General features: G+C 35.9%; 1 protein-coding gene across 1 annotated transcript in view; it reads left to right on the top strand.

Moving 5' to 3' along the window:
- Positions 1 to 10,091, top strand: part of gpp (DOT1 like histone lysine methyltransferase grappa) — a 241,475-nt gene extending 231,384 nt beyond the window's left edge. The window contains exon 19 of the mRNA XM_090374787.1: positions 9,892 to 10,091. Coding sequence (XP_090230913.1) covers positions 9,892 to 9,914 — 23 coding nt within the window. The 3' untranslated portion in view covers positions 9,915 to 10,091. The remainder of the gene's footprint in view (positions 1 to 9,891) is intronic.
- The last annotated feature ends 4,000 nt before the right edge of the window (positions 10,092 to 14,091 follow it).

Below are 14,091 nucleotides of genomic sequence, written 5' to 3'. Positions count from 1 at the left end.
ATCAACTTGTGACCTTTAGTCCAGTTTATTATCCTACCCAATATCTCACTTGCCTTCATTTCTAATTCTAATATAGAATTCATCATCATCATCAGCCATTTTCAATCCACTGCAGGATGAAGGCCTCTCCAGCAACTTTCCAGTTCCTTCTGTTTTGAGCACTGGCCATCCATTTACTACCCACAAACTCATGAATTTCATCTATCCATCTCTGCCTTTGTCTTCCAGGTTTTCTTCTAGCTCCTCTTGGATACCATTCTGTTATTTTCTTAGTCCATCTGTCATCATGTCTTCGAGTTATGTGTCCTGCCCAAGACCATTTTAGTTCTTTAGTTTTGATAAGAATCTCCTTTACTTGAGTTTGCTGCCTAAACCATGTGTTTCTCTTCTTATCTAACAGTCTGATTCCCAATATAATTCGTTCCTTTCTTCGCTGTGTAGTTCTCAACTTCTCTTCCATTCTTTTTGTGAGTGCCCAAGTTTCACTTCCATAAGCCATGGTGGAGAGTATACATTGGTTCATTATTTTACGTTTCAGACAAACTGGGATATTGCTCTTCAGTATGTGACTATATTTCCTGAATGCTATCCATCCAAAATTTATTCTTCTCTTGACTTCCAGCCATTTATCATTATTACAGCTACTAACTTGTCCCAGATAAGTATATGACTCCACCTTTTCAATTACTGCTCCTTCAGTCATTATTTCCCTTTCTGTGGCATACTTGTTCATCATTACTTTTGTTTTAGCCATATTCATCTTTAGTCCAAAATCCTTACTAACTGTGTATAACTGATTAAGATTTTCATCTAATTCTTTGGGATCGTGGCTTATGACCACAATGTCATCTGCAAATCGTAAATGGTTTGGGTACTCTCCTTTCACACTGACTCCTTTCTGCGACCAGTCTAATCTTCTGAAAGCTTCCTCAAGGGCAGCAGTAAACAGCTTTGGAGATAGTGTCTCCTTGTCGAACTCCTTTCTCGATTTTAAATTTCCTACTGTCTTTGTCTAGTCTAATAAAGGAGGTAGCACTCTTCATATATTTTCTTCAAAATCATAATATATGGGGTATCTCTGGCTTGTCTTTCCAGTGCCCGAAACATTGCCTTATGCTGTATGGAGTCAAATGCCTTTTCATAATCCACAAATGCCAGTCATAATGGTGTTTTATATTCATTTGCTTTCTCCATTAGCTGTGATATTACATGAAGGTGATCCATAGTTGAGAATCCTGTCCTAAAGCCAGCTTGCTCTTTCGGTTGATTCTCATCAAGTATTCTTTCTAATCTGTTAGTAATGACCCTTGTGAACGACTTGTAGATGTGGGATAACAAGTTAATTGGTCTATAATTTCCAATTTCTGATTTATTTCCTTTCTTATGCAGCAAAACTATGATTGCATTATTCCACTGCTTAGGCGTCACACCTTTTCTAATGCACTTTGTGAAGAGCCTTGCCAGTTTTTGTGTTATGTCTCTTCCTCCCAATTTTAACAAGTCTACAGTAACTTCATCTTCCCCCGGGGCTTTCTGATTCTTCATTTTCTTCAATGCATGTTCTACCTCATCAGGAAGAATATTGGGTATGTCGTATGTGTTGCTACTTTGCAATCCATCTTCACCACTGCTGGCATCATTCCCCTGCTCCTTGTATAATTCTCTATAGTAGTCTTCTGCTATTTGAATTATACCTTCTCTGCTGTTTATAAGTACACCATCGCTATTCTTCAGTTTCAGTATCATTTGTCTTTCTGTATTACTGCTCATGGCTGCTGATTTAAATCCTTTGTTTTCCCTTAATGCTTGTTCTACTTTTCTTGTGTTAAATCTTCTTATGTCCTCTCTGAGTCTCTTTCTAATGGCTTTGCATAATTCAGTATACTCAGTTTTTTCCCTGTCAGTGTTTTTCTTCCTCTTCATTTGTCGTCTTCGGTTCATCATGACAAATGTTTCTTGACTAATTTTTTCTTCTTTGGATTTCTTTTTACCTATAGGTTTTTTGGGCTTTATCACTTTCAGAAAGTTGTAATATTCCTCGTCGATATCTTGGTCCTGAGCAGTCTGCAGTAGCTCAAACTTGTTCTTAAGTTCCAGTAAATACTGCCTTTTCTCCTCTTCTGTTATCTCAAAGACCTTTGTATTATTTACTCGAGTCAGTTTTTTCCTTTCCTTTCCTACATCTATATCAAGTGTACATCTTACCATTCTATGATCACTTCCAACATTTACGTTATTCAGGACGGTAACATCATTCACAATGTATCTTCTGTTAGTGAGGATGAAGTCGATTTCATTAGTTGTTAATCCATTTGGACTCTTCCATGTCCACTTTCTGTTCACCCTTTTCTTGAAAAAAGTGTTCATTATGGACAGTCCTTGTGATTCTGCAAATTCCACAAGTCTTTCACCTCTTTTATTTCTTTCACCAATTCCAAAATTTTCTATAGTTCTTCTTTCTGCACTGTTTTGCCTTTTTCCAACCTTAGCATTGAAGTCCCCCATAATAATAGTGTAGTGGGTTTTCTGCTCATCTAGAAGACTCAATTTCGGTGTACATTTCTTCAACCTCTTCATCATCATGGCTCGATGTTGGTGCATAAATCATTATAACATTTAGCTTGTACCTCTTAGAAATCCTGAGCATTAGAAGTCTTGACACCCTTGGTGATGTACTTTTGAATTCCAAAATGTTGTTTTTAAAATCTTTATGGACCAGAAACCCAACTCCACCTTCACTCCTTTCACTGTTTCCATTGGTGTACAGCAGATTTCCACTTGATAAACTTATAAGTGATTCATTTCTTCTTCTTGTTTCAGCTAAACTGATGATATTCCAATTCACATTTTCTAATTCCTTTTCCAGCTCTAATATCCTGTCTTCACCGATGAGTGATCTTATGTTATAACAGTCCAAGTTCAGTTTCCGTGCATGGCAGCCTGGTCGTACCCAGACATTCTTAGCACCCTCTGCTTCCACTCTGATCCTCTCGCTGCCGTAAGAGGGAGAGTGAAAGCTGCTGGGGACTGAGGGCCATTTTTTTTTCTCGTCCTGTCATATGCTGGAGGGTTTGGTCTTTTAGAATTATAGAATTAGCATATATCAAAACCAGCACATCATCTGCATATACAAACAGGTCACCAAGTCTCACTTAACGATTCATATAAAACATAATTCCATCCATAGGGACCTAATGTTGGACCCTTGTAGTACTTCCTTGGTAATGTTCTTTTCTATTCTCATAAACCTATTTTGCACTGTGCCCTTCCTGTAAAAAAGCTTCTCAACAATTTATACTTATTTCCTGAGCAATCTTGCCATATTACTTCATCATAAATTAACAAATACACCCTGAAAGTCAATAAAAATCCCAGCAACATACTTTTCATAGTCATCTGAACTTTATTTATAACATCAAACATTACATCCTCAGTAAATCTGTCCCCTTTAAAGCCATATTGACTTTCTGATGCCAACTTCATCCTTCCTTACTTCTCATCATGTCTGTTCTTAATCAGTCTTTCTAAAAATTCCCTATAACCCGCAACAAAGCCACTGGTATATAGGATCTTGCTTCTTGCAGATTCTTATCCTCACTTTTTAATAAAACGTTTACCTGAGCAGTTTCCAAATAACAGGAAAAACTCCTTCATGCAAACTGCTGCAATAGGATCTTGGGCCATTTATCAGCAAACTTCTTAACTACCTCAATTACTATTCCACCCATTCCTGATGCCTTCTTATTCTTAAACTTCTTAATAGCCTGTTTTAATTCAAGTACAGTCAGTCCTCGTATAACACGTGTTTACATTACACGAATTTGATCATACACGATTTATAAATAGGGGAATGATATCTTATATAACACGAACGGAAATCGCTCATGCACGATTCGCCTTTGTGTTTACAAGAAATGGCAGTCGAATGCAACACGATAGGAATGAAGAGGAGATTCTGAAAATGTATTTATGTTTTTTATATCAGTGGAGGAGAAACATATTTCACCATCGTAAAAACCAACACAATTCCAGCTATCGGTATAATCGCAAATGCAATTAGATCGAGTTTACTACCAGTTTATAACAGATTCCATTAGCAGAAAGGCAACTGGAAATTGTTATTATTGTTTTATGGTAGTAACCCCTAGAAATGTGCTTTAGTAAAATGTGAGGTGTTAATAGTGTATTTCTGCCTTTACGGTGTTGTTTATTCAGTTGCTACACGCGCGCAGCTTTGTTTATGTTGTATCAAGCGTGCCTCCTCGTTTTATAATTGAGCTTTATTCCCTAAAAATGAGTAAAATACTTAAAAGGTGTGAAAAGGAAGCGTCCTGGTGAAGACACTGCAGATTCACAGAGAAAAAGAAAAGCAATATCGATAAACAGAGGCGGACTGGGTCAAAAATTCTTACCCGGGAAAATTTATAGTGACTTCATACTATGGTTTATGGCCAAAATCACACCAGCCTCCGGCCCACCGGGGTTTCCCCGGTAAGGCTTATGGCCAGTCCGCCTCTGTCGATAGAGAAAAATATGAAATTGTGAAATGCTTTGAGCGAAATGAAAGACCATGTGATATTGCACGTGTTACAGACCTAAATGAGGCAACGCCGGGAATTACAAAGAATGCAGAGAAAATAAAAAACTTTCATAGCAGGAACAACTCAAAGTGTAATTAAAATCCATTAGATTAAGACACAAAGAATTGGAAGAGATGCAACGGCTGTCATCTGTTTGGATCGAAAATCAAATAAAAAACAAGTTTGCTTACGATAGAAGCAAAAGCATTAGCAATATTTTATTGCGTAATAGTTGTAATAAAATACTTACGTATTTTATTACGATTATTTATTGTGTTTGGTAATGTTTTGGTTACAAATTGTGTTCAATCTTGGGTGGTCGGCACCTAACCCCATTTTTCCCATATGGCCTGTTGTTTATATTGCACGATTTTGCATTGCACGAGGGTTTCTAGGAACACAACTATCATGCTATACGAGGACTGACTTACAGTGAAATTCTGTTCCATTTCATTAATATATTATCATTTTCTAATCTCAACAACCTTTTGTTCATTCTCATCATTTAAATCATCATCTTGAAAGCTCTTCAACAATAGCTCTCGTCATATCTTCCCCACAGGTTTCCCCAAATCCAGTCAGCCTGATGTTTGTACCCTTTCAACTGATTCATCACTGTTGTAAAAGGCAAACTCCATACATTAGTTTCCCTCCATTTTAACAGTCTCACCATGTCTTTTGTTTGTAATCTTTCCCACATATCTATATATTAATATGGAAGCCATTTTCTTTAGACAGTTACCGTGAATGATAGGCCTAATTGATGGGGCTGAAAGTGGTCTCAAATTTAAGATATCATCCTAGGTGTGCAGAAAGATGGTAAAATTTTAAAATTCAGAATAGTTTTATTTTACGGAATGGGCCAGTTTTGTACTACAAATGAGAATAGTTCAACATTCACTTCATAGATGGAGCCACAGGAAGATGTTAACTGTTAAACAAACAGTTGTCTTTGTTGATAAGGCATTTTTCTGATTAACAATTTGCACTTTGACTATTTAACTGATTAACAATTTGCATGTTTGCACAATGGTGTCCTTTGTTCAGAAAAAATAATAATAGGACAGCTAGATAAAAAAACTGTTAGCAGTTGCGAATTTTTCGCAATGGGTACAGCTAGCTATAGTCGTTGCATATGATAGGCCTAACCGATCTGGTTTCAAATTGAAGATATTTCTTCCTAGGTGTGCAGAAACGTGGGAAAATATAAAAATTCCGAATAGCTTTATTTTACAGAACGGGCCAATTTTCTCTACTAGCACTGCCTACCTTAAAAGAAAGAACTAATCGTTAGGATTCCATTGCACTGTTCGCACCACTCACTATGTGTCCCCATGTTGCACATGTAAGCTCATACACTCATTGCCATTCGTTATGCTTAATATGTTTAGAACTCATCATTTTATCGTTATCAACTTCAAGTTTGATTTTTGTTTTGAGGTTATTTAAGGTAAGTAATTTAAGGATTTAAGAAATATGTCATGGCCAGAATGCAGAAGATGTGTCCACTGCCTGACTGGTCGTGTTGAACATACCTTGCAGCAAAGGAGAAACGCATTTTCGTGTTTCTGCAGATGTATTCAGGATCAGTCTGAAATATGCATTTAAGAATCCGAAAGATTTAATGTCACAGTATTGGCTTTCTTAGTGAAAGGTCTGTTCATTGTCAATCCCAGATATTCATCATTACATTTTAAGTGTGAAAAAGTTGAATCATTTTTCTACGTGTTATCAAAATGGTAAAGTTTCATTGCCAGCAACCGAAATGCTTGCTTACATAAGTCCTTTGATGACAATGAATTGTCCAAAAATTTTCGTGAAAATTTCAGGCAATACAATAATGCTTTCTCTTTTGTTTCTTTCGGAGCAATCTGAAACTGTTGCTTCAGATTGTTCTGAAATGCTGTTTCAGTTTCTTTTGATCTGAAACTGCTGTCCAGTTGTGGGCCTTACGCATTTCAGATTTTGGGAGAAAGTCCAAAAACAGATGGACCCAGATATCCATCATTCTATCATTTCCTTATTTCCGGGCCAACATGAAACACCGGCTTACGGCCAATTATATATTAGATATAGCCCAGCAAATAATTTTCAAATGCAAAGATCCGAAAATAGGAACGAGATTTGGCACATACTGGCTTACCTGCTCATGACAAAACACGGACTACATTTCTTTACGACAGCTAGAGAAAAACTCTGCTACCAATTGCAAAATTTTCACAAATGGTACAGCTAGTATCTTTTTAACCTGCATATATTGTTTCTTGTAAATTTCAGTAATATCTCCACCATCACATCTTTCTGGATCACTGTACTTCCTTCTGGCTTTTATAACTCTTCCTATAGTCAGTAAGTTCACTGTTGCCCTAAGATACAGAAGCCCTTCGACTTCTTCTCTTTGACATACAAGATGCTTTATAAATTACATCTTGTAACATCTGCACCTTCTCAGATGCCAGCTGCAATTCCATCTTTCTTCATTTTCCTCAGTTAACTCTATATGGATAATACAAACTTTACCCAGTCAGCAGAGGAAACCACAAATCTTTCCCCATTACCCACTTCTAACTCTCTTTCCAAATTATCCTGTACTTCAAACAGAATTACTCTATAGTAGCTAGTTGATCAAGTATCCACCACTTGCCAGTTCTGAATTTGAACACTTATGGATGGAGTGGAGACAGTTACATCAATATTAGAATTCTCTAATGTGGATGAGAAGGCATTAATTTGATCTAATCTATTTATAACTTCCAGCCTATTGTCTAGAAAACATTCTTCAAATAACTCTCCTCTTCCATCTGTCTCCTCACTACCCCACAATGCTGATTTTGTATTTGTATCCATCCCTATAATAACATGTTGATTTCTCACTCTTTCACATGCATTATTATTATTATTATTATTATTATTAGCTATATGGTGCAAGGAAGCCTGAGGCTTATGCTGCACCAGCCAAAAAAAAAAAAAAAATTCCCGAGTTACCCTGAGAGAGAGAGAGAGAGAGAGAGAGAGAGAGAGAGAGAGAGAGAGAGAGAGAGAGTGTCAAAAGGGAATCATCAAGAAAGAGAAGAATGATGATATCCAGCTCAGGATCCTGGGTGTGCCAAGCCCATGCTCACCAGATGTGAGCCCCTATCTATATATTCAAGGTGGTTCATCTCTAAAATGACAATACACACTTACTAAATACGCCTTACCCATTGCGTGCACTATCTCCACATGCACCATGTGAAAATATTAGAGTCCGACTGATTATGTACAAATTTCTTATTACATATAATTATTGCAGCCTGACATCCTTGATCATGCAGTGTAATCCTATACTTTAACGGATAAATTTTTATACGCCATAGTAGTAGTTTGTATCTCTTAGTGGTTCCATGGTCTCCCACAAAACTGCCTAAGTGTCAATGTGAAGGAGCAAAAACTGCCAAGGCCAGATGAAAGTTTGAGTAGTGTAGGTATTGTGAGAACAGTGTTGTTGTTTATCTGGCCACTTAGTTGCTGGAAGGCCCCCACCAGGAAGGGGCATCCCAGCATCTGTTTGTGGCACAAGGGGTCGGGCCAGGTTAGTAGAGGGATGCCTGTCGGGGTGAACCCTTTCTGCCTATGGGGAGGGGGGGGACGACCAGGAAAAGAAGTTGGAAGTGGGAAAAAAGTGTTTAGAAAAAAGTGAGGACCGTAAGGAGGGTCCCTCAGACAGTAGGAAATCAGACAGAATGCTCAAAGACAGCAAGAGTACTTGATAGAGACAGGAGTGAGTGCCAGAGGATGGCACATCTGCCCCAAAGAAGAGAGTGCAGGCACAAGGAGAAATCCCATGCCAGCACAGTGGTGTCTGCAAGAGATCCAACCCCAGAAGCTTAGCATGAAGTTGAGGTTCAGCACCTGGGAGCACAAAACAGGGTTCAGGCAAAGGTGGTCTACTCTGGAGTTGTTGGGACTGCAGGAGTGGGAGCAGAGACCAGATTTCTTCTACACCTTGAAGAAAGCAGTACAAAATTGTATGGAGGCATTGAATGGTTTCCTTGTTGGCATTTAGGGAATGAGGTGGATCAAGGGCTGGAAGTTTGGTCTCGAGGAGGAGCTGCTGTCTGATGTGCTGCTGTCTTCAGGAGGTGGGGTCCAGTCTTCCCTCTCCCCACACAGCCAGGTGTTGTCTTCAGCACACCAAGCTGTTTAAGACTGACTTTAATGGAGCCATGACCGGTCAGCATAAAGCCTTTTTGCTAGACCACCCACTGTGTAGGCCTCCTGTACTAGGAGGACATCAAACTGCTTCTCCAATCTTTCTGCAACTTATAGAGCCACATGATAGGAGCTGACCATTAATCTGTGATTTTTAATCCCTTCATCCTGCTATTTTACCTTCTTTGCTTTATAATTTCTAAAAATCTCCCATATTCTGGACAGTCTCAGCTTCTGACAGAATGGTCAGTCCTCCTATCCCTTCATTTACAGTTAATACATGTTGGTGTTTCTTGATTTGGGCCATTGTTAATTCATTCATTTAATTTTCTAAATTCTCATTACCAGCTGTTGACATTCTAAACCTTATGCAGCTTCAAAAGTGCAAGCACATTTAAGGAATTATTTTATTTTATTAAAGTTTATTTATATTACAATTGTGTTGAGTGTCTTTCTCTGAAAATCTATACACTGCATGTATAAATGTCCTTCAGATACATCAGAAAAATTAGTGTTTACTACTTTCTGAATGCAACTTATATTATAGAGGTTACTGCAAGGCTATATACTAGATAAATAAACTGTTTTGTTTATAATATATTGAAGAATAAGCATAACTATAACATTGTGCTTTTCTCATAATAGCTCATTCTGATTAATTTATCCATCATTAGCATGCTGTTCTTTATCTCTGTAAGTGTAAATATCAAAAATGTATGGAGAACATGAAATAAATAATTAACTTGTAAAACTGGTTGTAGTATAAGTGCTATATTTCACTAAATTTTTTTACCTTTTTTTATATATATATATATATATATAATGAAGATTTCATCTCAAAGCTAACAATATGATAAATTGTTACCTAATATAAATAAATACATGGAGTCATCATTTTGTACTGAAAATAAAAATTATTTTTATTTTTCCTGTCATAATCCTTTCCTGTTTTTTTTTTTTCATTGCTACTCAAAAGCTTGTACGTTTTATAGCTATTCTGGATATAGACCATTTGCAGTGTTTTGCTTATTGTATTAAGCTATGTTTTTCATTTAAAATGGCCTATATTTTAAATTTTGTTTTTGCTAGGATTCTATCATTTTCTTTCTTTTGTTTACAGCACAGGCCCATTTTATAGTATGATGCCAATGTGTCAACTAACTGCTGCAAGACAGCTACCTCAGACCTTAGCTGTGCTTCAGGGAGTCTCTTCCTGGATTGCATCAGTTGGCAGGACCAGCTGCTGCACACAGTTTCCGAGCCATCACAAAGACCAACACTGCCAGTTAATATAGTGTGGTTGTGAACGGTAGGCTTCAGATTCCAGCAGACATGCCCCGATTGTGTTTGGCACTATTCACAAACTTATTTTTAACCTTAAAATTTTCATTGGTGGTATACCTCCTTGAATAATAGCATTATATTTATTTGTCAGTTTACTCTCAGAATGAAAAAACTGTTTAATGTAAATTTCAAGATTAGTTGTTGGGCTGAATGGCTAATGGTTTTGCATGTGTTGTATACTTTGTAAGGTGATTAATTTGATTTGCTAATCAGTTTTAGTATAAAACTAAAAAAAAAAGTTAGTGCTATAATGTAAGGCATGTATTTATGTAGGTATGTATATATATATATACATATATACACACTGTAATTTGGGAGAAATTCACCGTGGTATTTCACACATGTAGCTTAAAAAAAAAAAAGACTTTTCTCTATTATGGCTGCCTTTACAAATATTGTGGCATTAATACTATCCTGGAAGAACTTTGATGTGCTTTGTGTGTATAGTAAAATTACATCAGTAAGCCTGCTTGTCACATAATTGTACTATTAATTGGGGAGAGTTCATTACAATGATAGCCTGTTATGTGCATAAGAAGTTGAACAAATTTTTAAATTTGTCAGAGATATTTTGCTCGAAACTGCCACTGAGAAGTATTGGGAGACTATAGAAGCGTGATATATTAGTTTTCAGATGTTTCACTCATTGTATAATATTGCATTTGTTGATACAGGTTAGATCAGGAGGAAAAAATGAAGTTGCTTTAATAGTAGTAGTGATGACAGCAAAATCTACCATCTAAAACTTGCTGTGAAGCAACTCATTCCACCTGATAAACTCTTGAATATTTATTTTTGGTCTGGACCAATAAACGTTGGCAGTAGCATCGTATACTTTTTTAAACCTATTGAACAAACATTGTTAAAACACTGTCTTTGCAATGTTGTGTTATTACACAAGTCTGTATCATATGTTCATGGGTGTGTGTATGTCCTAAACCTTTGTATCTTTGGAAGTGACTCTTGTTGACCAATGCAAATCCAACTTATTGACTTACATCTAGTTAGTAGGGAAAGCCATCCCTGCCAAACAAGTCACTGCCAAGTTGTTTGAGAGAGATTGACACTGCCATATCTTACCACAAACACTGCCAGGACAGCTGATGCAGTGGTGAGAGAGCTGTTCCATATTTATAGTGATATACATCAGCCTGATATTTACTTGAAAAGGCAACTTAGTGCAAGCTTTATTTAAAGAAAGTGATAGGAAAGGTTGACCGAGAAAGGAACAAACAAACTTGACACTTTTTCTTTTTTTTAAGCAAAAGTAGAAAATTGCTTGCCACACTTTTGGAGCCCACAATGCTTTATTGTTATAATTACTGTTTTTGAACCTTCACTTTCTTCTTTGCCAGTATGGCTAGTGGCCCATATTTATTATTTAGCCATCAAAGAATCCTATTTAGGATTTTGAGGGTAGGTTTTTTTTGTCAGGATTGATAGACGATAAAGGAAAGGTGAGAAGTCATAGTATAGCCATTGACTCTTATCTTAGGTAAAAATCATGTGTAAGAGGAAAGATTTGAACAGTTTCTTCTTTTTATTTTACCTAAGGCAAAAGTTAAAATTATCTTTATTTAACAACCTGTAACAGCAGTTGATCTGCTCCCCCCCTCTTTTAAATCATCCTGTAGATAAGTCAACTATATTTCTTCTGTTATACTAGTCAGGTAGAAACGTAAGAGCAAAATTCTACCTATGCTCTTTTGTAGGGATTTATACTGATAATTTAGAGCTTCTGATCTAAGGTGGTCTCACTTTGTATTTTGCTGTGTGCATCTACACTGGGAAATCACTTTTGCTTCATTCTGAGTTTAATTTCGTTATAATTTTCATATTTCTATTTGCCATTAAAAGGACCAGTGATAATTCAGCAGTAAGCTTGAAGGCTACTTGACTGAAAATGACTTTGGCTTCTTATGTTTTAACTGTTTTATATGAAATTTTCACCTTTGTGTTTATCATTTGCATATATTTACTTAGGTGTCATCAGTTATAGTAAAACGAGAATGAATCTTTGATTGTACTGTTTAAAGGCATTTATTCTAACTGAAATAAGAGCAGTTGCATTTCTACAATGTTTGAATATTGACAAATTTAGATCCTAAGTTTTTTAGTTGGTGTGTAAGGTAAATTTTACAACAGAATTAAATCTCTAGAGGATTTTTTACTATTTAGTTAAATATAAGTGTTCCTCAACATTTTATTAGGTTATTTGTCATTGTAATGACACCAAAATAGAAATTTCTCTTAGCCCTTTAAATGCAACATTAAAAACTATTGCTTTTGAAGTAGTGTAAATATTTTCATGTTATGGGAATAACTTTATATAGACTTTCCAATTCAGTAAGACAGTGATGTTAACAGAGATAAAAAGTGATATACTAATAATTTCAAAAGAAGTATGTGAGCAAGTATTCTGAAGAATTAAACCTAAGTATAACCAAGTTATTCTCTAAGTACTATCTCATTATTGGTTTAGATAGTCATGAAACATCCATTATCTATAATGCTCTTAAAAACAAGCTAACTTTAAATGAAGTTTGAAGCACATCTTGAAATTTATATGGTGTACTGTGATATAAGCTGATTAAATTGCAATGAAAAATATAATGGCCTTAGTTGTATGTATTCATAATAAACCTACCCAGCTGAATAATAATCTAAAATTTAAGCAAAATATAAATTTATTTAAAAACTAAAGGAAAGGAAAAAATGTATGGAACAGTGTAAAACCTGAGTATAACCAATAAGAGTGGAAGTGAACTTTTGAGTGGTAGTCATCAAATCATTTAATGAGATTTGTTCCAAAGCATATAAAGAAAGTGGATTAAACCATTTCTTTAATGGGAAAATAGAAAACAGATTTAAAATAAAAATAAATATTTTTCTGTTTATACCCCAGGATGGCCACGTATGGTCAGAGGTGAGATTGAGACCATAAGAATATCACATGGATTTGAATATGCACTGTATGCAATGCTGTACTTATAGACTGATTCAGATATGGTCATGCCTAGTTCTCCAAGATTTTGGATAGTGAAAATGTCTTGTTTTAGGTAAATGCTAAATATTAAGCAAATGCTGAATTTTAAGTGTCCTGTCTTTCAGCTCTTTGGAAAATAGAGAAACACATAAATTTCTGTTATTTTCAAGATGGCCAAGGCCAGAAGTTTTATGTATTCGTATGGAATTAGACAGCCAGAATTTTCTGACACCACAGTTCATAGTGTGCCATACAATTTTTGTGGTGACCAATAGGCAACTAGCAACCTCCTTGCAGTTATACATGCTAGCCACTGAACCACAGCCAGTTTCAGTTAATTTTTCTCACAAATGGAGTTGTTATTATGTCATAAAAAGTTGAAAGATATTTAATGTTAAAAAATAAGGTGTTAGCTTGATATTTATTAATAATAATTATAATGCTTGGGAAATTATTGATTTTCTAAATAGAGAAATGAGTTAGTTGTTGCCTGCTCGAGAGTATGGGAATATGCTGTCCAATAGAATGTTATTGGTGTTGCTGTGGATCAATTTCCCAGTTGTGAAACTGAACTAAATTTATCATAAAAATCTCGTGCTGTGGAAGCTATGCAACATGCAGAATCAAATCAATATCCCCCCCCCTTTTTCAATCGCACTTTCTTACAAATGGCGAAAATTTGGGCTTTTATTACACAGTTGTTATGAATAAGATCTGTTAACAGCTGGCTGAGAAATGAAAAAATTTCATAATCTTGTTAAAAAAAAAAAGAAAAGAAAAAAAAAAGTGATTGTAGGAGCCAAGTAAGGGTGTTGACCAAAGATTTGTCATTCAGTCTGTTCATTAGGTTAGTGGACAAGAAAATTAGATATTGTTGATCTGTTTTCAGACCATAATGATCGTGCAATAGTCTATTAAGAAGTACTTGGGGTGGGGGGAAGTTAACATGATAAAATTGTTGATGTATCTGTCAGTATTGCTGATGAATGT

Source organism: Mastigoproctus giganteus, chromosome 5, assembly GCF_048544385.1.
Source record: "Mastigoproctus giganteus isolate SK-2022 chromosome 5, ASM4854438v1, whole genome shotgun sequence".
In the NCBI taxonomy this organism is placed as follows: domain Eukaryota; kingdom Metazoa; phylum Arthropoda; class Arachnida; order Uropygi; family Thelyphonidae; genus Mastigoproctus; species Mastigoproctus giganteus.
Note: the sequence above shows the minus strand (reverse complement) of the source record. Positions and strands in the feature narration are given on the sequence as shown.